At 38.8% G+C, this 24,846-nt stretch overlaps 1 protein-coding gene across 9 annotated transcripts in view; it reads left to right on the plus strand.

The window, feature by feature from the left end:
• Positions 1 to 23,643, plus strand: part of ORC3 (origin recognition complex subunit 3) — an 83,035-nt gene extending 59,392 nt beyond the window's left edge. For 3 of the 9 annotated variants that reach the window (XM_055258313.2, XM_055258345.2, XM_055258351.2), the window contains 7 exons: positions 9,669 to 9,802; positions 13,448 to 13,527; positions 14,466 to 14,563; positions 19,212 to 19,353; positions 20,947 to 21,063; positions 21,955 to 22,034; positions 23,209 to 23,643. In XM_055258313.2, the coding sequence (XP_055114288.1) occupies positions 9,669 to 9,802; positions 13,448 to 13,527; positions 14,466 to 14,563; positions 19,212 to 19,353; positions 20,947 to 21,063; positions 21,955 to 22,034; positions 23,209 to 23,314 (757 nt within the window). In that variant the 3' untranslated portion in view covers positions 23,315 to 23,643. Of the gene's footprint in view, positions 1 to 9,668; positions 9,803 to 13,447; positions 13,528 to 14,465; positions 14,564 to 19,211; positions 19,354 to 20,946; positions 21,064 to 21,954; positions 22,035 to 23,201 lie in introns of all 9 variants that reach the window. The other 6 variants (XM_055258322.2, XM_063619090.1, XM_063619086.1 and 3 more) reach the window with 3 other exon arrangements.
• The last annotated feature ends 1,203 nt before the right edge of the window (positions 23,644 to 24,846 follow it).

Genomic DNA, 24,846 nt, shown 5'->3' on the forward strand with positions numbered 1-24,846 from the left:
TTACAATTTTATTCTCTTTATTTTAAAACAAAATGTTAGTTGGAATGTACCAAAATTGGAAAGCATTGTCTCACTGTCTCTAATTCTTCTCCCATTCTCTCTTTAACTGATTACAATTAGGTTTTCGCTCCAGATCACAACCAGTTTGATCAAAGTCACCAGTGACCTCCATGTTCCTAAATCTAGCATTAACCTGTTAGCAGCATTTGACAACAGTTCATCACTCCTTTCTTAATGGACTTCTAGGACTTTCTTGGTTTTTCTCTTACCTCAGTGCATGCTCCTTCACATTCTCCTTTAGTGCTTTCTCTTCTCTCTGACATCTTAACATTACAGTGCCCCAGGGCTTAATCATAAGCCTGTACCTCTCTCCGAGTGCCAGGCTGTTATGTCCATTTATGTCCTATTTAATACCTCCACTTAGATATCCAATACACACCTCAAAGTTAACATACCCAAAACTGAACTCTTGATCTTCCCCTGAAATCTATCATTTTCCTACTGTCTCTTTATCATTCTGATTTTTCAAACCAAAAGCCTGGGCTCTGCCTTCATAATTTATCCGGAATCAGACCTCTTCTTGCCACCTTCCTTCGCTTGTACCACCATAGTCCAAGTCATCGTCATTGCTCACCTGGATTATTGCAGTAGCCTCCTTTCTGGTTTTTCTGCTCCCCTACAGGTTCTTCTCAAAGTAGCAGTCAGAATAGTCCTTTTAAAATATTTCAGATAATGTTACTCCTTTGCTCAAAACCCTGCATTAACTCCCCATTTCACTCAGAGTAAAAGCCGTATACAGTGACACTACGTGACTGCCCCCCTCCTCTCCCCACATGGCCTCTCTCTGATTACTGCTCATTTTCTCTCTCCATTTCAGACATCTTGGCCTCCTTGTTTTCTTGAATATTCCAGATATGCCCACTATGGAACCTTTGCACCCGTTGTTCTGTCTGCCAGGAAAAGCTCTTCTGGATATTTGTATGGCTAACTTCCTTTCCTCCTTTACGTACTTGGTCAAATGTCATCTTTTCAATGAGGCCCTAACCATTTAAAAATTGAAAGCTTCCGCCTCCCATGGCTCTCCGCTTATTCTGTTCAATATTTTTCCATAATATTTATCAATTTTTAATGCATATATCGTATATATGATATAGATACATAGTGTTTAGTGTCTGTGCTTCTCCCAGCTCTCCCACTAGAATGTAAGTTCCATGACGACAGTGATTTTTCATTCAATAAGGTGTACCTCAAATGCCCAGAACAGTGCCTAGTATGTAGTGTGCATTCAATAAATATCTCTTGAATGATTGGTTCATGACTGACAAAGGAGTTGAAACCCAGTTTGAAAAATGCTTGTCTGATAGCTAGACTCAATCCTTAATTTTTTATTCGAGGTGCTATCTATAAACACACTTTTTTGGAATAAGCTAAATATTTTGTAGTTGTTTTCAAGTCATCTTCTTCAGTTAGGTTTGGTTTATCCAAAGTGCTTTGACAGCCGCAGTGGCTCACGCCTGTAATCCCATCACTTTAGGAGGCCGAGGCAGGCAGATCACTTGAGGCCAGGAGTTCAAGACTAGCCTGGCCAATATGGTGAAACCCCCTCTCTATTAAAAATACAAAAAATTAGCCAGGCATGGTGGCGTGCGCCTGTAGTCCCAGCTACTCGGGAAGCTAAAGGACGAGAATTGCCTGAACCCGGGAGGCAGAGGTTGTAGTGAGCAGAGACTGCCCCACTGCACTCCGGCCTGGCAACAGAGCAATACTCCGCCTCAAAAACCAAACCAAACCAAACCAAAAAAAAAGTGTTTGCTGTAGTCATTCTAATAATCTAAGTGAAAAAATAAGTATTTTTCTGATACTACCCCTTGTATTATATAACTTCGAAAACCAGTCATCCACTGTTAGTTAGCTATTTGCACTTCAGATTTTTTTCCACACACAAACGTATATTAAATAATACTATATATGGTGTTCCACACTTGCATTTTTTGTTTTTTTGTGTTTGTTTTGTTTTTGTTGTGGTGGTTATTTTGGTTTGTGCCTAATATTCTACCACAGATGCCATGTTTTGAGATGCAATATAGCATGCTCGGTAAGAGCATGGATGTCAAGCTAAACTGTCTAGGCTCAAATCCCAGCTTTGCCAATTACCAGCTATTGTATTCTGGACAAGTTTACTTAAGTTCTCTGTGCCTTTGTTTTCTCATCTCTAACATGGGAATAATAATAATAGTATTTACATTGTATTGTATCAAACCACACTTGATACACATGTGGATATAAATGTTAGCTGTCGTCATTAGTATTACCTATTGCCCTACCTCATTGTTTCTCATCACTATATAATATCATGTTTTTAAAGTGCTTTTTATTTAATCAGACCCTTTTTTGATATATATTTAGATTGTTTCTAATTCTTCACTATTACAAACAATAATCATGAGCAGTGGAAAGTCTGTATATTTGTATAACTATTTCCACAAAACAAAGGTAGCTGTAAACATATTGAGTCTAAAATACAAACATTGTTGTACAGTGTACACTCACATCAACCACTCACCAGTGTATATTTCCCTATACTCTTGCTGCTGCTGGATATTATCAGGCTTAAATATCTTTCTTGGTTTTCTTCTAGTATTTTATGGTTGATGAGCTAGTTCTTTTTCCCTGCTCCCAGACCGTACTTAAATTTTTATTCTATCTGAAATGCATTTTTGTGTTTAAGGCGAGATAGTGACCTGTTTTTTTAAAATAGTTAATTCTGATACCCAATATCTTTTCCCCCACTGATTTGAAATGCTATCCCTGTGACATAACAAACACCCATGTACACCTAGATCTCTTTCTGAACTCATTGCCTTCTGTTGACCTGTCTATTCCCAAGTACCATCAATTTTAATCACTGTAGCTTAACACTGTTTAATATATTTACAGCCCTACCATACACACTCAAGTGTACACACGTTGTTCCTGTTTTTTAGAACAATTATTCCAGATACATTTTAGAATAATTTTATTAGTTTTTAAAATTTATGGCCAGGCGCCGTGGCTCACACCTGTAATCCCAGCACTTTGAGAGGCCGAGGCAGGCAGATCACCTGAGGTTAGGAGTTCGAGACCAGCCTGACGAGCATGGAGAAACCCTGTCTCTACTAAAAATACAAAATTATCCGGGTGTGGTGATGCATGCCTGTAATCACAGCTACTCGGGAGGCTGAGACAAGAGAATCGTTTGAACCCAGGAGGCAGAGCTTGCAGTGAGCCAAGATCACACCATTGCACTGCAGCCTGGGCAACAAGAGCAAAACCCCATCTCAAAAACAAATAAAAATAACGCTTGTAATCCCAGCACTTTGGGAGGCCGAGGCGGTGGATCACGAGGTCAGGAGATCGAGACCACAATGAAACCCCGTCTCTACTAAAAATACAAAAAATTAGCCGGGCGTGGTGGCGGGCGCCTGTACTCCCAGCTACTCGGAGAGGCTGAGGCAGGAGAATGGCGTGAACCCGGGAGGCGGAGCTTGCAGTAAGCCGAGATTGCGCCACTGCACTCCAGCCTGGGCGACAGAGCGAGACTCTGTCTCAAAAAAAATAAATAAATAAAAATAAAATTTACCCTGTGTAATTTTGTTTCAAACTGTTAAGAATATAGATTAATTTGGAAAGATCTGTATCTTTACAATAGTGAGTGTTAAAATGTCTTATTCATTTATTCAGGGCTTTCTTTTTTAATATAGGTCGTACACATGTATTATAATGTATATTGTGTATTCAGTAGGTTTTGTTACCATTTTGAACGTGGGCTTTTTTTTCATTATGTAGTTTAATATAAGGTATTGATTACATTATGTGGATATGTATATATGAATGCATATATATCTTTCATTCACTCACTTTTTTACATTCTCTCTTTTTTTTTTTTTTTTTTTTTTTTGAGAGAGGGTCTCTGTTACCCATGCTGGAGTGCAATGGCATGATCACGGCTCACTGCAGCCTTGACCTCCCAGGCTCAAGCAGTCTTCCTACTTCAGCCTCCTGAGTAGCTGGGACTACAAGCGTGCACCACCAGGCTGAGCTAATTTTTTCTATTTTTTGTGGAAATGAGGGTCTCACTTTGTTGTCCAGGCTGGTCTCAAACATCTGGGCTCAAGTGATCTTCCCATCGGCCTCCCAAAGTGCTGGGATTACAGACATGAGCCACCACGCCCAGCTCTTTTACACTCTCTATTTTATTTACAGTTCTTAGATTTTCTAACTTTACAGTCACATCATATGAAATGATTAATTTCATCCTCCTTCTTAACATTTATACCATTTCTTTTTCTTAATTTATTGTAGCATCTAGACTCCAGAATGATGCTGAATAATAGTGATGATAGCAGGCAGCATTGATTCTGTGTGTGTATAATTTTACTGGAAAAAAAATTTTAAATAATGACTTTATTGGGGTTGGTTATTATTTCTAATCAGCCTTACCTCAAGTCTTGTCATTTTACATTAAACGAGAGAATACTTGAGAAAGTGTAAGATCTTTCTGCTCTGGGAGCAAAACATAATCTTTGGCTAAGAATAAGAGGACTAGACCGGCGCGGTGGCTCACACCTATAATCCCAGCACTTTGGGAGGCCGAGGTGGGCGGATCACCTGAGGTCAGGAGTTCGAGACTAGCCTGACCAACATGGTGAAACCCTGCCTCTACTAAAACTACAAAATTAGCTGGGCATGGTGGTGCATGCCCGTAATCACAGCTACTCGGGAGGTTGAGGCAGGAGAATCACTTGAACTTGGGAGGCAGAGGTTGCGGTGAGCCGAGATCACGCCATTGCACTGTAACCTGAGCAACAAGAGCAAAACTCCATCTCAAAAAAAAAAAAAAAAAAACAAATAAGAGGACTAATAACTATTTGAATCCCTGGCAGTTTACATCTGAGTGCCTTCTCCAATCAAATGACACATTAAGAGTTATGACTAACGAAGTTTGCTTCCAAAGTTATATGAAATAATGCCCTCTTTTTTGGTCTCCTGGATAATAGGCTAGGTTTGGCCTTCCTTGATATTCAGTTATTTGGAGCTCAAAGTGGACAAGAGCTGTTGCTGCCCCTATCCTGGGAAGCTAATCCTTCACGTGCTGCTAACTTGGGTTAGATCTTCTGCCAGCAGTACCTCACCCGTCTTTCCCCTCCAAGCAAGTCAGTGCCGGTGATTCCTTGGACACCGGAAATGCTAATCTTGTCTGCTTGAATAGGCCTAAAGGTCAGGTTTAACAGATTGTTCAAGTGTATCTGACTTTTGTTTTAATTTTATTATTATTATACTTTAAGTTTTACGGTACATGTGCACAACGTGCGGGTTTGTTACATATCTATACATGTGCCATGTTGGTGTGCTGCACCCATTAACTCGTCATTTAGCATTAGGTATATCTCCTAATGCTATCCCTCCCCCCTCCCCCACCCCACAACAGTCCCCGGAGTGTGATGTTCCCCTTCCTGTGTCCATGTGTTCTCATTGTTCAATTCCCACCTATGAGTGAGAACATACGGTGTTTGGTTTTTTATCCTTGCGATAGTTTGCTGAGAATGATGGTTTCCAGTTTCATCCATGTCCCTACAAAGGACATGAACTCATCATTTTTTATGGCTGCATAGTATTCCATGATGTATATGTGCCACATTTTCTTAATCCAGTCTACCATTGTTGGACATTTGGGTTGGTTCCAAGTCTTTGCTATTGTGAATAGTGCCACAATAAACATACGTGTGCATGTGTCTTTACAGCAGCATGATTTATAATCCTTTGGGTATATACCCAGTAATGGGATGGCTGGGTCAAATGGTATTTCTAATTCTAGATCCCTGAGGAATCGCCACACTGACTTCCACAATGGTTGAACTAGTTTACAGTCCCACCAACAGTGTAAAAGTGTTCGTATTTCTCCACATCCTCTCCAGCACCTGTTGTTTCTTGACTTTTTAATGATGGCCATTCTAACTGGTGTAAGATGGTATCTCATTGTGGTTTTGATTTGCATTTCTCTGATGGCCAGTGATGATGAGCATTTTTTCATATGTTTTTTGGCTACATAAATGTCTTCTTTTGAGAAGTGTCTGTTCATATCCTTTGCCCACTTTTTGATGGGGTTGTTTGTTTTTTTCTTGTAAATTTGTTTGAATTCATTGTAGATTCTGGATATTAGCCCTTTGTCAGATGAGTAGGTTGCAAAATTTTTCTCCCATTCTGTAGGATGCCTATTCACTCTGATGGTAGTTTCTTTTGCTGTGCAGAAGCTCTTTAGTTTAATTAGATCCTATTTGTCAATTTTGGCTTTTGTTGCCATTGCTTTTGGTGTTTTAGACATGAAGTCCTTGCCTGTGCCTATGTCCTGAATGGTATTGCCTAGGTTTTCTTCTAGGGTTTTTATGGTTTCAGGTCTAACATGTAAGTCTTTATTCCATCTTGAATTAGTTTTTGTATAAGGTGTAAGGAAGGGATCCAGTTTCAGCTTTCTACATATGGCTAGCCAGTTTTCCCAGCACCATTTATTAAATAGGGAATCCTTTCCCCATTTCTTGTTTTTGTCAGGTTTGTCAAAGATCACATAGTTGTAGATATGCGGCATTATTTCTGAGGGCTCTGTTCTGTTCCATTGATCTATATCTCTGTTGTGGTACCAGTACCATGCTGTTTGGTTACTGTAGCCTTGTAGTATAGTTTGAAGTCAGGTAGCATGATGCCTCTAGCTTTGTTCTTTTGGCTTAGGATTGACTTGGTGATGCGGGCTCTTTTTTGGTTCCATATGAACTTTAAAGTACTTTTTTCCAATTCTGTGAAGAAAGTCATTGGTAGCTTGATGGGGATGGCATTGAATCTATAAATTACCTTGGGCAGTATGGCCATTTTCACGATATTGATTCTTCCTACCCATGAGCATGGAATGTTCTTCCATTTGTTTGTATCCTCTTTTATTTCATTGAGCAGTGGTTTGTAGTTCTCCTTGAAGAGGTCCTTCACATCCCTTGTAAGTTGGATTCCTAGGTTTTTTATTCTCTTTGAAGCAATTGTAAATGGGAGTTCACTCATGATTTGGCTCTCTGCTTGTCTGTTATTGGTGTATAAGAATCCTTGTGATTTTTGTACATTGATTTTGTATCCTGAGACTTTGCTGAAGTTGCTTATCAGCTTAAGGAGATTTTGGGCTGAGACGATGGGGTTTTCTAGATATACAATCATGTCATCTGCAAACAGGGACAATTTGACTTTCTCTTTTCCTAATTGAATACCTTTTATTTCCTTCTCCTGCCTGATTGCCCTGGCCAGAACTTCCAACACTATGTTGAATAGGAGTGGTGAGAGAGGGCATCTCTGTCTTGTGCCAGTTTTCAAAGGGAATGCTTCCAGTTTTTGCCCATTCAGTATGATAGTGGCTGTGGGTTTATCATAGATAGCTCCTATTATTTCGAGATACATCCCATCAATACCTAATTTAGTGAGAGTTTTTAGCATGAAGCGTTGTTGAATTTTTTCAAAGGCCTTTTCTGCATCTATTGAGATAATCATGTGGTTTTTGTCTTTGGTTCTGTTTATATGCTGGATTACATTTATTGATTTGCGTATGTTGAACCAGCCTTGCATCCCAGGGATGAAGCCCACTTGATCATGGTGGATAAGCTTTTTGATGTGCTGCTGGATTCGGTTTGCCAGTATTTTATTGAGGATTTTTGCATCTATGTTCATCAAGGATATTGGTCTAAAATTCTCTTTTTTTGTTGTGTCTCTGCCTGGCTTTGGTATCAGGATGATACTGGCCTCATAAAATCAGTTAGGGAGGATTCCCTCTTTTTCTGTTGATTGGAATAGTTTCAGAAGGAATGGTACCAGCTCCTCCTTGTACCTCTGGTAGAATTCGGCTGTGAATCCGTCTGGTCCTGGGCTTTTTTTGGTTGGTAAGCTATTGATTATTGCCTCAATTTCAGAGTTTGAGTTAACTTTCTTCTCATAACTCTATCTGGGCAATAGAAAGCCACAAATTTTAAATCTCAAATGTAATCAAGTATGAAATGTCTTGGCTTATTTTTCCTTGACCAGTTAGCTGCCTTTCACAGATAAAGATTGTATCTTAGATAATTATTGTAGAAAGAGGAAGATAAAGTTTTATACTTTTACAAAAACTCTGTGGAAATTTGCTATTTGGTCTACCCTTAACAATTTCCATATTTAGTGGTTGTCTACTTTTTGTTGTTGTTGTTGGGGTTTAAATTTTAGTTCAAGTAACCGGTTCAATTTCTCAGTAATCATAGTCTATTTAGCTTTGTTTTTTTCTCCCAAGTGAGCAATATTAGTATTTCTTCTCATTTTTTTATTATGAAAGATGTCAAACATAAGTGAATTAGTTGTATTGCAAAATGCCCACATTCTGGATTTGTCTGTTACTTCATGGTTAATATTAGAACTTTTTTTTTTTTTGAGACTGAGTCTCACTCTGTCGCCCAGGCTGGAGTACAGTGGCGTGATCTCAGCTCACTGCAACCTCTGACCCCCCAGTTCCAGCGATTCTCCTGCCTCAGCCTCTCAAGTAGCTGGGACTGCAGGTGCCCGCCACTACGCCCGGCTAATTTTTTGTAATTTTAGTAGAGACGAGGTTTCACCATGTTAGCCAGAATGGTCTTGATCTCCTGACCTTGTGATCTGCCCGCCTCGGCCTCCCAAAGTGCTGGGATTACAGGTGTGAGCCACCGCACCTGGAAATATTAGAACTTTTAATCATCGTAGTTTTAATGACTTAGATGCATTTGCTGAGAATAATTTGAATATTTGTGTAATGCCACTGCTTAAAAATTCCTAATATTGGTCTGATTCCTTTTGATGCCGTTACTGAGTATGATCTTAGTGGAGAAGTCCTGTAAACTCCAAGAACAAGATCCTAACTTCAGAATATCTGTATTTTCTCTCCATTTCTAACAAAGATTTCTTCTGTAGCTGTGAATGAGCTACTCAGCCACTCTGCCTGTGCTATAAATAACAATTAGAATTGCCTACTTCATTTAAAGTTCAGTGGGTTTACTGACTGATGTTTATAAAGCCCAGAGGAGATGTAAAAATAGTTTAAATGGTGATAATTAGAGAAATGAGTGTAATATTTTGGTTCTTTCAAACAAGTTTACATTTAGCACGTCATATCTTCTGTAGACATTTCTTATTTCATATGTACGTTTAGATCAAAAGAAAAGAAAGCTATCATTAAATGGCTACTGTGTGGTAAGCACTGTGCTGGAGTCTTCCAGTGCTTCTTGTCATTTAATTTTTAAGTCTCCATCTAACCTGTGAAATAAGCAAGTTATTATTTCCATTTTACAGACAACGAACCGAGGATCAGAGATGTATAGTAACCTTGTTCTATACTACAAACATAGTGTTAGAGCCACACTATGAATCCAGACCTTTGTAAATTTTCTAAGCTAAACTTTATCATGAGAACCCTTCAAGAATTCTTCTGAATGTCACATATATGGAGGAAAATCTCTCCAAAAAATGTTGATAGCTACTAATGAAGAATTTCTTTTATCTTCTGAGCAGAAACATTTAATATGTATATTAAATAAAATTTTTTTAAGTGTTAATTTTCTAGTTATATTACATTTCCTGTCACTGACTCTGTTCTGTTCTAGGATGTTGGCAAAGGATGAACTCATGACCATCCTTGAGAAATGTTTCAAGGTTTTTAAGTCTTACTGTGAAAACCACCTTGGCAGCACAGCTAAGAGAATAGAGGAGTTCCTGGCCCAGTTTCAGAGCCTCGATGGTAAGAGTGTAATATCCTCCCAATTCTATTAGCCATGACAGTCATTAAACTAAAATGGCATGGAAAACCCCACCTTCTGATGTGCTTAGAGATAAAGAGTTAAAGTAGTTCATGATCAGTCAGTATGCCAAGCCTCATAGTATCACATTTTAACAATCACAAATAGGCCAAATGTTTCTCTTCTAGATTTGGTTTAAACAATGAAGAGCATCAAATGGGCAGAAAAAGAAATTCTTTCTCCAGATTGACAATTTAGGGGACTTGTCTTTAAAAAGTCAACAGAAAGAAATCGAAAAGATTGGAAAGAGTAGCAGGGTGTCATAATTAAGAACTCTTTTTAGAGGTTTTTTCTTAAGCATTTCATCAAGTTCTTTATAGATTTCCAAAGCACTGCATAAATCATTTGTAAGCTTGAATAATTAATAGCTATGAAATGCTTTCACAGCATTGAGGCTCATTGGTATGTTGATTACCAAAATCTGCATGAGGCTTACTTTAATCGGATTTACAAAAGCTGGAATCTTTCAGTCCTAAATTAACTGAGGCAGCCTGGCACTCTTGATTGTTGGAGGGTTACAGTTTCTCTCTTTTGCTTGACCTCCACGTGATCATTTATATATCCTGAATGCTTAGGGTGTCTGATTGTATATAGGTAGCCATGTTCTGTTCCCTAAATACTAGCTTTTCATGGGCTCTTCTCGCTCTGTTTCTAGCACCAAAGTATGGTATTCTTTTAGTAGAACAATAACAACAATAAAAAATATTGGTGTGTACCTTTTACTTTTCCCAAATTTAGGGCAATTTTTTAATGGAGTTTTGGGGGAAAAGGTGGTTTTTTCATATATAATCACATAGACTTGGACATGACATGTTGAAAATATCTTATTTAAAATGTCTGTTTTAATCCTTTTTTTATGTTTGGCAAGTGCTTGTCTTAAAAATCTTTTGGCTTTAGGAAACTGCATTTGCAAAAATCTTCCCATATCTCTCCATAGCTGCAATGTGAGGCACCTGATGAGTGCTCAGTCATGGAAGATGAAAGAGAATGTTTGCCTGACTAGAGTGGCCTGAGCAGCCAGAGTGAGGAAGTCATCAACAGGCACTAAGGGATTTTCTTTCATGTTATGTGTGGGCATTGCTCTTGCCACTGCAGCATGAGCTCAACTACTTTTCAGAACACACAAACTTTTAAGGGCTGGATGTTGGTATTATTAAGATCATTGAGTTCAGCTATATAACCAGAAACTAAAGTCTAGGAAAAGATGGCAGCTTGTTTCAGATCACACAGCTAGCTAGTGGTAGCACTCAGACCAGAGCCCATCTCTCTTAACCACTAGTTCATTGTTTTTCTGTCGCTGACCCACAATATAAATGCCCTAGTAGTGATCACTGGATCAGTAAGGGGCCACCCTTAAGGACATAAATAGGGTAAAAGGCTTAGAAAAATAGAAGGTAAATACCGTGTAAATTTCAATCTTTTACAAACTGGGACTTATGGAGATTGCTGTAAAAATAAACTGCACATATAATTTTTTCTTCTTTTTTTTGCTGGACACCATTAACTAGAGGTAATCTAGATACATTTTTAATTAGAGTTAATATAATATGAACTAGTAAACAAATTCTGTGATATGCTAGAACTAAATAAAGGAATGCAGCTTTTGAAATGGGAAGGTTGAAGATTAAGATGATTAGTAGCCTAAAGAATAAAGAATTTTACAAATTAAAGCAAAACCACTGTCTTGAAGAAATGTCTGTTATTTCCTGATTTTCAAAAGTGACTCGTTATTAATAATAAACAAATTAAAACTCCCCACGTTGGATGAGTAGAAATATTTGGCTATATGCTATCTCTGTTCCTCAACATTTATTACATATTACAGTTTGGGTTTAAAATTACAGTTGGGAAGAGTTAAGTAGGACAGAGTGTCATATCAGATTTTTTTTGAGACAGTATCTTGCTGTGTTGTCCAGACTTAAGTGCAGTTGTGCAGTCATAGCTCACAGTTACCTCAGAACTCCTGGGCTCAAGTAATACTCCTGCCTCCACCTCCTGAGTAGCTAGGACTACAGAAAAGGGCCACAGCATCCAGCTGAATTTTTTTTTTTTTTTTTTGAGACAGTTTCCCTCTGTTGTCCAGGCTGGAGTGCAGTAGCATGATGGGCTCACTGCAGCCTCTACCTCCCAGGCTCAAGTGATCCTCCCATCTTAGCCTCCCAAGTAGCTGGGACTACAGGCATGTCCCACCACACTTGGCTAATTTTTTTGTATTTTTGTAGGGATGGGGTTTTGCCATGTTGGTCAGGCTGGTCTCAAACTCCTGGGTTCAAGCAATCTGCCTGCCTCAGCCTCCCAAAGTGTTGAGATTACAGGCATAAGCCCCGTCATCAGCCTAATTAATTTTTTTTTTTTTTTTTTTAGTAGAGACAGTGTCTCACTATGTTTCCCAGCCTGGTCTCAAACTCCTTGTCTCAAGTAATCCTCACACCGTGGCCTCCCAAAGTGCTGGGATTATAGGAATGAAGCACTTCATTCAGCCCATATTAGATGTATTTCAGAGGCACATTAGGTTTATTAACATGTAGCAGACTACATGTTAATGACATGGGACAAAGAATCTAGTAGACATTTTAACCTTTAGTAATGTCTTTTTTGAACCAGAAATTACTTATAGCTAAAAAGCAGTTCATTCTTTAAGCCAGTGCGTATTCTCCAGCTGCATCCTCCTGTCATAGTTTCCGGCCAAACACACCATGTGTGTGGAGTTCACAAAACCCAACCTGCACTTGAAGAAGAATATGAGAGCCTTATGCTCTCTAGAAGGAGCACAGCTGTACATTTAAGCAGTTATGGTTTTCTTTCCCTTTGCCAAAGAACCATGATGCACTTTATGTTTTAGTGGATTATTTCAAAACTTTTATACACTACCCTCTTCATACTCAAATTTTGTTGTTTACAATCTTGACATAATCAAAGGAAAACAGTTTTAAGTTTTTACGATTTTTTAAAAAAGCTATGTGTAACATCAAAAATATTCGAGACTGGCTGGGCGTGGTGGCTCGCGCCTGCAATCCTAGCACTTTGGGAGGCCAAGGCGGGTGGATCACCTGAGATCAGCAGTTTGAGACCAGCCTGGCCAACGTGGCGAAACCCCTTCTCTACTAAAAATACAAAAATTAGCCAGGCATGGTGGCCGGCGCCTGTAATCCCAGCTACTCCGGAGGCTGAGGTAGGAGAAGCGCTTGAACTGGGAGGAGGAGGTTGCAGTGAGCCAAGATGGCGCCACTGCACTCCAGCCTGGGCAACAGAGCAAGACTCTGTCTGAAAAAAAAAAAAAAATGTTTTTGAGACTTTTTGCTGTTGGTTTGAGGGAGTTTTGTTAGGTTGTATTTTGTTTTGTTTTCATTGTGGTAACACTTTTAAAATTCAGTAGCTGATTTTTTGAAGACATCACTACAGCACAAGTTATGTATTATTGGCCTTCAGCTTCTGTAAGAAATCATTTATCAGATGGAATCTTGATCCCTTGCCACATTAAAAAAATATATATAGGTGAAACTTTTACTTCCTTTGGAGTAGTAGAAATGTTTGTTCTCTTGACTTGGATTTACCCTCATTGATGTCTATTGGTTTTGTATTAAAAGCAGAAACCAAAGAGGAAGAAGATGCTTCTGGGTCACAGCCAAAGGGGCTTCAGAAGACAGACCTCTATCATCTTCAGAAGGTCAGGTTACTTTCCTCCCTTCCAGCTGCATCCTGTGACACTCCCTTTTTTCAGTTTGTCCTCTAGATTAGCTCTGCCTGGATGTTTTTGTTTTCATTTTTAAACCACAACCAGGAACAAAGCAGACTTTTAACTCACTTCTAAGTTGAACATCCTGTTAGTCCCATTGCCATCATTACTCTACATACACACATTCTGGAACCTACTAGCTAACATAGGTGGAAACCATTCCTGTGGGCTCAGCAAGAGAAAGAGAATTAGCTAGCAATAAGAGAAAATGGGAACATGGCTGCACAAATCGGATTATTTATCTGATGTATTTTTCTGTTTGATCAAACTGAGAGATTTAAAAGAGCCTAACTCATTCGTTTTAGTTACTTTTCTTGATTTTTTAAAATGCATATTCAAGTATAGAGCGGAAATTGAGCCACAGTATGTCCAATATATTCTTTTTCAGATAGTTCTAACTTTAGGATCTTGATTGTCAAAATGAAGAACCTTCTTTGTACTGTGATACCAAATTATGATAAATGTATAGTAAAATTTCAGTCTAAGTAAAATAAAACACATGGAATCTATTCTGTTAGTATGGCAAAAAGGAAAGATTTTTTTCTTTATCCTGTTAAGTCCTTTTCTTAAATGAATTAATGGACTGAATAGTGAGCACTCTGCCATGTAATTTAGTAGTAAAGTGAACTGCCCTTTTCCTCTTTCCCCAAAAATTTACTTGTATATTATAAAGCAAAACACCTTTGAGGCGAGATTCTTGCCAGACCTTAAAAATAAAAAGAATAAACAAAACCCATTTTGATCTTTCTGTGTACATCCTGTCTTATGGAAAGGGCGTCAGCTGCTTCTATAGAACTTACCAACAGAGCTCCCTCTGAGGGGTTTTCTGTCTCAGGATCACCAGAAAAGCTATGTTCTTTTATCCATAGTCCTTATTGGAAATGAAGGAGTTAAGAAGAAGTAAGAAGCAAACCAAATTTGAAGTACTCAGAGAAAATGTTGTGAACTTCATTGACTGTCTAGTGAGGTAAGTCTAAATTTAGCTCTTAAGAGCTAAAAATCATGCTGTTTTTCCGAATAACACTGGTGTCTTAGCTGTCTATAGCCAATCCAGAACATTATTCTCCTAGGTTAGGCTTTATGCTTTTCAGGTCTCTCCATCTAGCTTAGAATTGTAATTTTTAGGCCGGGCACAGTGGCTCACGCCCATAATCCCAGCACTTTGGGAGGCCGAGGCAGGCGGATCACGAGGTCAGGAGATCGAGACCATCCTGGCTAACAAGGTGAAACCCCGTCTCTACTGAAAGTACAAAAAATTAGCCGGCTGTGGTGGCGGGCACCTGTAGTCCCAGCTACCTGGGAGGCTGATGCAGGAGAATGGCGTGAACCCAGGAGGCGGAGCTTGCAGTGAGCCAAGATCCTGCCACTGCACTCCAGCCTGGGCAATGGTGCAAGACTCCGTCTCAAAAAAAAAAAAAAATTTGTAATTTTTATTCTTTTTCCATCATTACCAAGATGTCTAATCAAATGACTTAGTTCATTCTTTTACTCTCAGTTCAAGAATACAGGCTTAAATTTGATCTACTTCATTAGGCCAGGTGGGGAGAGATGAGATAGAAAGTGAGTGTTTCTCTTCCTAATAATAAAGTATTTGTATTACACTTTATCTTTGCTAGGAGTAAATGCTGGATCTGAGCCAAGCCCAGAAAACAGAGCAGACTAGCCATGCTGCTCTATTTTATCCTGAAGAAAGAACATTTAATTCTAAACAATGCCAGTGTACCTCATTATCAGCACTAAATTTATGTTGAGACATGTGCTTGGTAAATTTAGAAGTCTACCAATCCAGCCTGTATTTTAAGATGTTTCCTTTTTAGGAAACCCAGATCATTCTGATTCATGGATTTCCCAAAAGTCAGCTTTATGTAGCCGTGTAAAATCTAAGTTTGGTGGAAGTTGGGCATGCTACAGAAAAAAATGAGAAGTGTGCAAAGGAAAATGATTTAATACCTAAAAAGTGGGGCGGGGGGAACCTGTTATTGTTTATTGTAATTTTTAATGGCAGTTTAAACCCAGCAGCAGGCTAGGCACTGATAAAGTACTGAGAAAATAGCAGCACAATTATTAAAGAGAAAGAGTGCTTTTCTGACAAATTACATGTCTTTTCTGAAAGTGAAAAGTTTAGTTTTCCAGAATAATGTGGGGACAGAGTCATTGTTCCTAGTCGTTGTTCCTAGTCATTGGGGAGAAATTGCTAATGCTATGAAAAGGTCCAAAACGATCAACCAAGGCCAGGTACGTTGGCTCACGCCAATAATCCCAGCACCTTGGGAGGCCAAGGTGGGCAGATCACTTGAGGTCAGGAGTTTGAGACCAGCCTGGCCATCATGGTGAAACCCTGACTCTACTAAAAATACAAAAAATAGCTGGGCATGGTGGGGCACACCTGTAATCCCAGCTACTCGGGAGGCTGAGGCAGGAGAATGGCTTGAACCCGGGAGGCAGAGGTTGCAGTGAGCCGAGATCGCGCCACTGCACTCCAGCCTGGGCAACAGAGCAAGACTCCATCTCGAGAAAAAAAAAAAAAGTGATGAACTGCAATATTGGCCAAATACTGGTCAAAAATTACATTTTAGAACTCATAGAGTTAACCTTGCCCTACTGGGCTTTCCTTTTCTTGTAGAGTCTAGCCCCAAACTCTTGACTCTTCCCTTTTACCAGGTAGTGAACATGGTCGTCACTAAAAATAATTTTGCAATGTGATTTGCCAATTTTAGGCCAAATGTCAGGTTCCAGAGTTCTTACAAATTCCACATTGTAGGCTCTGAAATCACATCAGCCGTTTCCGTCATGATCCTTCACCTAATATGTCTGACTTTTTACCTTTCTGAGCAGTTGTTGAAATAATGCTCAGTATGATTAAATGTGTTTTGTTGTAAAATCACAAAATCTTCCATACTAGGATTTAGTGTCTTTACCAAGATTGTCCCAGGAGAGAAGAGATTAGAATTGTAGCATGTTAAAGCTAAAAGAGACCTGAAGAGTCAGCCCTGTGGCAGCTAAAGGCCAGAGAGAGGCTGTGACTCATGCAAGGTCACACAGTCTCGTTCTCCTGACACCTGCCAAAAGGCCCTCTCCATTTCTCTACACTGCCCTCAACAGCCACACCACAGATGTCTGGGCAGAGCTTGGAGTTTTGAAGAAAGGATGTCCTTTAAAGACAAATATAAGCAGGAGACTTCAGGAGGCAGAGTTCACAGTATACCATGAGCAGCTCTTGGCAAAAATACTGACAGGCAAGAATAAATTGCCAGATCTTGAGAGCTGAGAATAAATTGCCACTTTCTAAGTTACTGTTTTTGCCAATAGCAAGCTTCAACTTTGTAGCCCTTGTTGATACTAATTCCACCAGTTCCTTCAGAACCACCTCTTTCAGGGAAGGCCTATCGTTTGTCTGGTCTGAATCCAAAATGAGCATAATGCAGTGCTTTAGTGCCAGACTCATTGCTTATTTCTTCTCACATAAATAAGTCACAGAAATATATTTCCATGCCAATTTCCAAGTCTGCAGTCAGATAAAAATTCTAATGTATAATGTATTTTGTTACTGTTGTTGTTCAACTAATGTAGCCAGTGGAAACAAAATTAAGGCAGATATTTTATTTTTGCTCTGATGGTTCTTTGAGGATATCTAGAGAGGTCTTTTGCCTTGGGAAATGCCTGAATTTCTATATATCACATGTAAAAATGTTAAAATATGAGGCAACAGTTTGAGTTTCTGAAGCTGACTCTATCTGATTGCCTTGTTAGATATCCAATCCTTATTACATAGCAGGAACTGCAACAAGATCTTTTAATGACAGCCATGTATAATGATTGGGAAATAACTGCATGAGGTTAGTGTAGGAAGAGTTTATGGTCAGAAATTACAAATTAGTAGCTAGCCATCACAGAAACTATTTCCTGAAGCTACAGCTAAGTTAACTTAACCTTGAGTAATTAAGATGTTAATAGTATCTGAGGTATAGAATACTGTTCCTTAGTGAGGATCAAGTCAAAATCATACAAGTAAGTTTTGTTCCAGTTGACTCTGGAGAAGGAGCAGCACCTAGAATTAGAATGAGCAAGGGGTCATTAGCTCTTGAGATGGGGGAGGAAAGGAGGATGGTGAAGAGTGATGTCCATGTTGAATACCCTTTCCACTTCCTCTCCAGAGCTCCTGGCCACATCAGGACAAAGTAAGTGTAGGGGATTTCTAGGAAGTGGTATCCTCTCCAGAAGAAGAGAAAGGATACTTGGAAGAAGGGGAATAATGTCCCCAGTGACTGGGCTGAGGTAGCTGCTTTGCTGTGCTTGTACTGGTGGGAAAAGGAGCTGACACAAGCTGTCATGTGGCCAAAATACTTTAGGCTCAGGACTGGACTAAGCCCCAGGAATCTTCTTTATGAAGTCATGTGAGTTAACTATATACTTTAATCCAGTTAGTGACATTACTTTGTCTATGGGTTATGTGTGCCAAAGCTTCTCCCCTCCAATTTGCCACCCTCCAGGTATCCAGGATGATATCATTGTCATGGCACAGACCACCTGATGGGCTCATTATACATGCAAAGCAAATTTTTAATGCCATATTTTTTAGTTCTGAATTTATTAAAATTGTTTTATCATCTAGCTCATAGGTGAAAAAAATCCCAAATTATGGTAGATTTTTTATAAGTGAAATTTTATTAATGATTTTTCAATACTCTGAAACTAAGATTTAGTCTTTTCTGCCTTCTAACGTAATAAGTAATTCCAATATATGAAAAACTTTTGGGCCAGGCACGGTGGCTCCCACCTGTAATCCCAGCACTTTGGGAGGCCAAGGTGGGTGGATCACCTGAGGTCAAGAGTTCAAGACCAGCCTGGTCAACATGGTGAAACCTCATCTCTATTAAAAATACAAAAATTAGCTGGGCGTGTTGGCGGGCACCTGTAATCCCAGCCTCTTGGGAGGCTGAGGGCTGAGGCAGGAGACTCACTTGAACCTGGGAGGCAGAGTTTGCAGTGAGCCAAGATTGCACCATTGCACTCCAGTCTGGGCGACAAGAGCGAAACTCTGTCTCAAAAAAAACCAAAACAAAACAAAAAAAAACCAAAAACAACTTTTGAGGTGTCATTTTCATGAAAGATACCAACTAAAAATTTTCTGTGATCCAAGAAGAATTTCCTGAACTCTTAATTCCAGGCCTGTGTTTAATATTGCCAAAGGTTAAATGTTAGCTGTGCTAGAAAATGTAGATATCTGTTTTCTCATTTACTTTAAGAAATGCTATCTTGAAGATTTCTAAGCAGAAATATAGTATATATACATTTGTTCCTAAAGGTTTAACTCAGAACTGAAATATACAGCTTCTTATAAACAGTCTAGAGGTAGTTTTAAAAACTATTATATGGAAGAGATGCAGTTCTGAGTGAAACTGTATTAGAGCTGATATTTGGGTTTGTTTCGTTTGTTTTTGGTTGTTAATTTTGCTTTTAGCAAATGGTTCAGTCCTCTACAGAGAGAGGATTGACAAAAATGTTATAGTGAAAACTGAAGTCCAACAGAGCTTAAAGGAAACAATATATATATTATATATAAAGAAAATAAACCTGTGCTTATCTAAACATGGATGCCTGACTGGCTGTTTCAGAGAATACCTTCTGCCTCCTGAGACACAGCCTCTCCATGAGGTAGTGTACTTCAGTGCTGCCCATGCCCTTCGTGAACATTTAAATGCTGCTCCGCGAATTGCCCTCCATACTGCACTCAACAATCCTTACTATTATCTCAAGGTAAGATGAACATTTAGTTTTCTGATAGTTTAGCTCAGACTCTGGGCGTCATTGTCATAAAAATATACGAAATTTGCAGTTATGTTTTAATGAGCAGAGAGTCGGCAACTCAGGGTTGCACCTCTCATATATTTTTTAAAATTCTTTAGACTGTAGAAAAAAATTTCTAACCCCATAAAGACACCAATTAGTAGTCAGCTGTTGCTGCCAGTTTTTGACCATGTGTAATCTTTGCCCTTCACATGCTAAAGTCAGATCATAGGCACAAAGACTTGAGAGTATAATGTTACCACTCTTGTGAAAATAAAGGAAATGTTTCCTGTAAACATAACAGCAGATAGGGATTAAACAATATGGCCTAATAAATTACTGAAATACCGAAATGGTTGTTTCTATTGGGAAAGAGAAATATTTTGGAACTTCATCTTGGATTTTAAAACAAAGAAAGATCTATTCTGAGATCATCTGCAGAGCTGAGTGTAGAGGATAACCAGCAGTCTGCCACTAAAACTCCTGGGGCAGCACACTTCAGCAGTGCCGTTAAAGTCCAGACACAGTTATCAACTCCTGGAAGCTCTTTAAACAATAGCTCAAGACAGCCCACAATTTTAGAAACTAGCTTTCTTATGACTGGGCAAAATGATCACTTTAAACATTCAATAAGCTGTATATACATGAAAGAGTTGTAAGTTAAGTACCCAGAAATCTTGCCACAATAAATACTTAAGAAGCAACTCCATAAGACCTATGAAGAGCATTCCAGTGTTTTGGCTTCTCATTGCAAAATGGCACACAAACATGCAGAGTATTACAAGAATGTTGAGTAGGACGATATAAGTCAATGGTTTTCAGTGATGGTGAAAACCACTGAATAATTTCATACTTAACCAAAAAATCAGTTAATTTTAATATATAAACCATAAATTAAAACTTACAAAATCTATCTTCTTGGCTAGTGGGTCACAGAAGAGAACTGGTATGATTTCAGTTGTCTTTGGGTGGGATATATTATAATATACCCCTGATATTATAATATCAGAGCAGGGTGTGTATGTAGGACTTTGTGTTTCTCAATAAAAGCCATGGATTTCAAATAGGTTGAAGAAACACTGATGGTTTCTATAGGGCTTAAGATCTGCAGTGTTGACAATGTAGTCTTTTCTTTAAAAGAAATTTATACCCCTGGTAAGTGGTATTAGTATTTACTAATACAGTATAGTAATTGTTAGAATTCAGCTAATTATAAGTGTTGGAAGTACCATTTTATTAAATATTCCTAAAGATTTCCATAAACTTTTTACATTAAGTGCATTCAGATCTCAGAAATTAGTAATTTATGGATTGAAATGAAAAATATGCTTATCTTCTAATCCTGAGAATATTCTTCTAGTGACTAAGAACTAGAGGGGTTATGACCAAGACATAAACCTAAACAAGAACTAGCTAACTGTTGGATAGACTCACTCACTGAATAAGGGGAACAAAGATTCCGTTTACTGATTTACTCAGTGTAGGTTGGGGCCTCATTAATGTCTGATTTTATTCCTAATAATTTCTAAAAGTGAGTCATCTTAGTTTACTGTTATTTGTTAGAATGAAGCACTGAAAAGCGAAGAAGGCTGCATTCCGAATATCGCCCCAGACATCTGCATAGCATACAAACTGCACCTAGAGTGTAGCAGGCTCATCAACCTCGTGGACTGGTCAGAGGTAGGTTGTAGGGAAAAGAACAAGCTAGATATTTTTCTAACCATCCATGATGACTTTCTCAGAATAGTTTTATACTTTAGTGCTTTGGAATTTATCTTGTGTTTAATGCCTTGTCTTTTATTTGGAAAGCATAAATCACTTCAAATTTTAAAAGTTCCTTAGGAAGTGGTAGCTCAACAGTCCCCACTCCCAATCCCCTGCCCTCTGATCGTGAATTCCTTAACTAAGCCAATTCTGTGTTCATGCCAGGTCAAAATAAGTATGTGATCTAACCCAATAGTTAGCATTAAGCAAAAACTAAACAATTTAGGTCAGTTCTGTTATTTCACAAAATAAAGTATATTATTAACTAGCATTTCTCTTCTTGCGTAAAAGAAAAAAATAGAAATAACTACACATTTAGCAATCAGGAAGTACAAGGAATACTTGGCAAGGCAATAAACAACTGTTGTTATTCTTTAAAATAAACAACTATTCTTTCTGTCTTCAGAATAGTATTACAAAGATCTTAACTCTATTAAAGGCCTTACAGATGTCTTGTCGCCATTCAAAAATATCCATAGTTGGCTGCTTCCAAGAAAAATAGATATTTTCCTGGAGTAAGATTAGTAGAGGAAACAGGGCTTTCTTTTTCTTTTAACTTTGACTAGCTTTGTTTCTTGTTTTTCTCTACGTACTGTTAGTTCTCTGAAACAAGATTATTCAGGAACCATTACTTTATCTTTTAATATATAAGTGGTTTAAAGTGATCATCAGTGTAGTTTTGACAATCTTAAATTTGACATAATGAAGAATATGTGCCAGCTATCAACAGCCATTAAAAGAAGTATAGTAAAAGATGTTTGGCAACTGTAGATATTTTTATTTTCTTCTGTCTTGTCTATTCAAAAGGCTTTTGCAACAGTTGTGACAGCTGCTGAAAAAGTGGATACAAATTCTGCAACCTCAGAAGAAATGAATGAAATTATCCAGTATCCTTTTAAAACCATTTCTACAATGTCCAAATACACATAAAATATAACTTTATAATTTCTCCAGATCTACACTAGATATTATAAAGGCATACTCCAAACAACCATATTACTTGTTAATATTAACCATATGGTGCCAGAATAACTGAAATTTCTGAATCTTTATTTTGAATTTAATCCAAAATGAGACCAAACCTAAAACTTTTGGTATCAAATTTATGTCAAGATTACATTTTAAAATTTACCAAAAATGAAACTGCCATTATTGAAGTCTCTTTTTTTGTTTTTTGTTGTTTTTTTTTTTTTTTTTTGAGATGGAGTCTCGCTCTATCACCCAGGCTGGAGTGCAGTAGTGCGATCTTGGCTCACTGCAACGTCCACCTCCTGGGTTCAAGCAATTCTCCTGCCTCAGCCTCCCAAGTAGCTGGGATTACAGGCGCCCGCCACCGCGCCCAGCTAATTTTTGTATTTTTAGTAGAGACGGGGTTTCACCATGTTGGCCAGGCTGGTCTCGAACTCCTGACCTTGTGATCCGCCCGCCTTGGCCTCCCAAAGTGCTAGGATTATAGGTGTGAGCCACCTCACCCGGCCTAATTCTTTTTTTTTTTTTCTTTTTTGAGACAGAGTTTCGCTATTGTTGCCCAAGCTGGAGTGCAGTGGCACGATCTCGGCTCACCGCAACCTCCACCTCCCGGGTTCAAGCGATTCTCCTGCCTCAGCTTCCCACGTAGCTGGGATTACAGGTGCCTGCCACCATGCCTGGCTAATTTTTGTATTTTTAGGAGAGATGGGATTTCACCATGTTGGCCAGGCTGGTCTCGAACTCCTGACCTTAGGTGATCTGCCTGCCTTGGCCTCCCAAAGTGCTGGGATTACAGGCATGAGCCACTGACCTGGTCTGAGTTCTCTATTTTTCTAATGTACGTTTAGAAGTGGGGGCGGGGAGCAATTTCCATACTATGTAGAACATTAGATTTAGGAAGCATTAAGTACTTTTCCATTTATGTTTTATTGATAGTGGATTCTAATTAATGTTTTCCAGTAACAGTTATAGTTTAGGAGTTTATATCTGAACTGTCTACTTCATTTTACCAACTAGTATTTTAACATTGAGATTTTAATCCCTTTTTGTCAAAAATACAGCATGGCCAGTTTCCTTAATTAAAGCCTCCAGTGCTCGGTTTATTAGAGCTGTTTCTGAACTAGAACTTTTAGGATTTATAAAACCTACCAAACAGAAGACTGACCATGTGGCAAGACTAACATGGGGAGGCTGCTAGAAAGCAAATAAGCGAAGCCAGAACTATCACATTTAGCTTAAGAGAAAAAGGTGACCAGTCATATTTACATACACTAGAGGAGCCTGTTTTGTTGAGAAGATAAATGTGTAATCTCCATTGATGTTTAACCAGAAAAGTACATTGCTAACCCCAAACAGGCATGTATCAAAACACCTGTGGAGTACTTTAGAATCCAACAAATAATATGTAACTAAAACTGCTCACACATTTTACTGTACTTTCCACAAAGTCATTACTAAATTGTGAGTAAATCATTCTTGAACTTAAAGTACATAAATGTAATAAATCCCGTTGTCCAGTAGTATAAATTATTTGCAGTTGCTTTAGCAATCCTCATTCCTCGTCTCCCAATGTCCTGCATCGGCATTCCTCACTTTAGTGTAGTAGGCAATAAGTAACATGAATATCTTACAGGTTGTTTCTCCTGGTGACTACATAGGTTCCAAAACTGTCTCTGCCTCTCCGTCTCCTGTAGTCTTACAACTTTAAAGAAAAAAAAAAAGGCCAGGCGCAGTGGCTCACACCTGTAATCCCAGCAATTTGAGAGGCCAGGGCGGATGGATCACGAGGGCAGGAGATCAAGACCATCCTGGCCAACAAGGTGAAACCCCTTCTCTCCTAAAAAATACAAAAAATCAGCCAGGTGGTAGCACATGCCTGTAGTCCCAGCTACTCGGGAGGCTGAGGCAGGGGAATTGCTCGAACCTGGGAGGCAGAGGTTGCAGTGAGCTGAGATTGGCCACTGCACTCCAGCCTGGGTGACAGAGTGAGACTCTGTGTCAAAAAAAAAAGTCCCAAACTGTTTGGCTTTATTTGGGCAGTAAATATTCTACTTCGGGATGACCCGTCATGGAGCCAGTAAGGCCTCTACAAATCACATCCCAAACAAATACAGCTCAGATGAGGAAAGTAAGGCCCAGATGAAATGACATCTCGATCTCTTCTATGGCAGAAACTCAGCAAGACATAATAAAACAAACATAGCTAAAGTTCATTATTTAATGCTCTACTCCCAAGAGAATTCTGGGACTTTAAGACTACTCACTAACATACAAAATTACCATGCAGATATGGGGGAAAAGTCCATGTCCAGAAAAAACTTGGTTTGCAAACCTTAGAACTATGTCATTGCAGGATTATGTGTGTGTGCCCGTGTGTGTGCTCACAGGCTTTGAAGAGTTTTATGAGTATCCGTTATCCAAAATGCTTGGAAACAGAAGTGTTTTGGATTTTAGATTTTGGAATATTTGCACTATACTTAACAAGTTCAGTTCAGCATCCAAAACCCAAAATGCTCCAGTGAGCATTTCCTTTGAGCATGTCAGTATGCAAAAAGTTTCAGATTTTGGAGCACTTCAGATTTAGGATTTGGGATATTCAACCTGCATAATCACACCTCCTTCATTCAGGAATGTAAAGGGAGGTATTAATATGAGCTTAGAATAAAGAACACCTTAGACCTCTGGCAGCGTGGTGGGCTGAGATGACATTAATGGGTAGCTGCTCATCCT

This window comes from Symphalangus syndactylus, chromosome 2 (genome assembly GCF_028878055.3).
Source record: "Symphalangus syndactylus isolate Jambi chromosome 2, NHGRI_mSymSyn1-v2.1_pri, whole genome shotgun sequence".
NCBI classification, from domain to species: Eukaryota; Metazoa; Chordata; class Mammalia; order Primates; family Hylobatidae; genus Symphalangus; species Symphalangus syndactylus.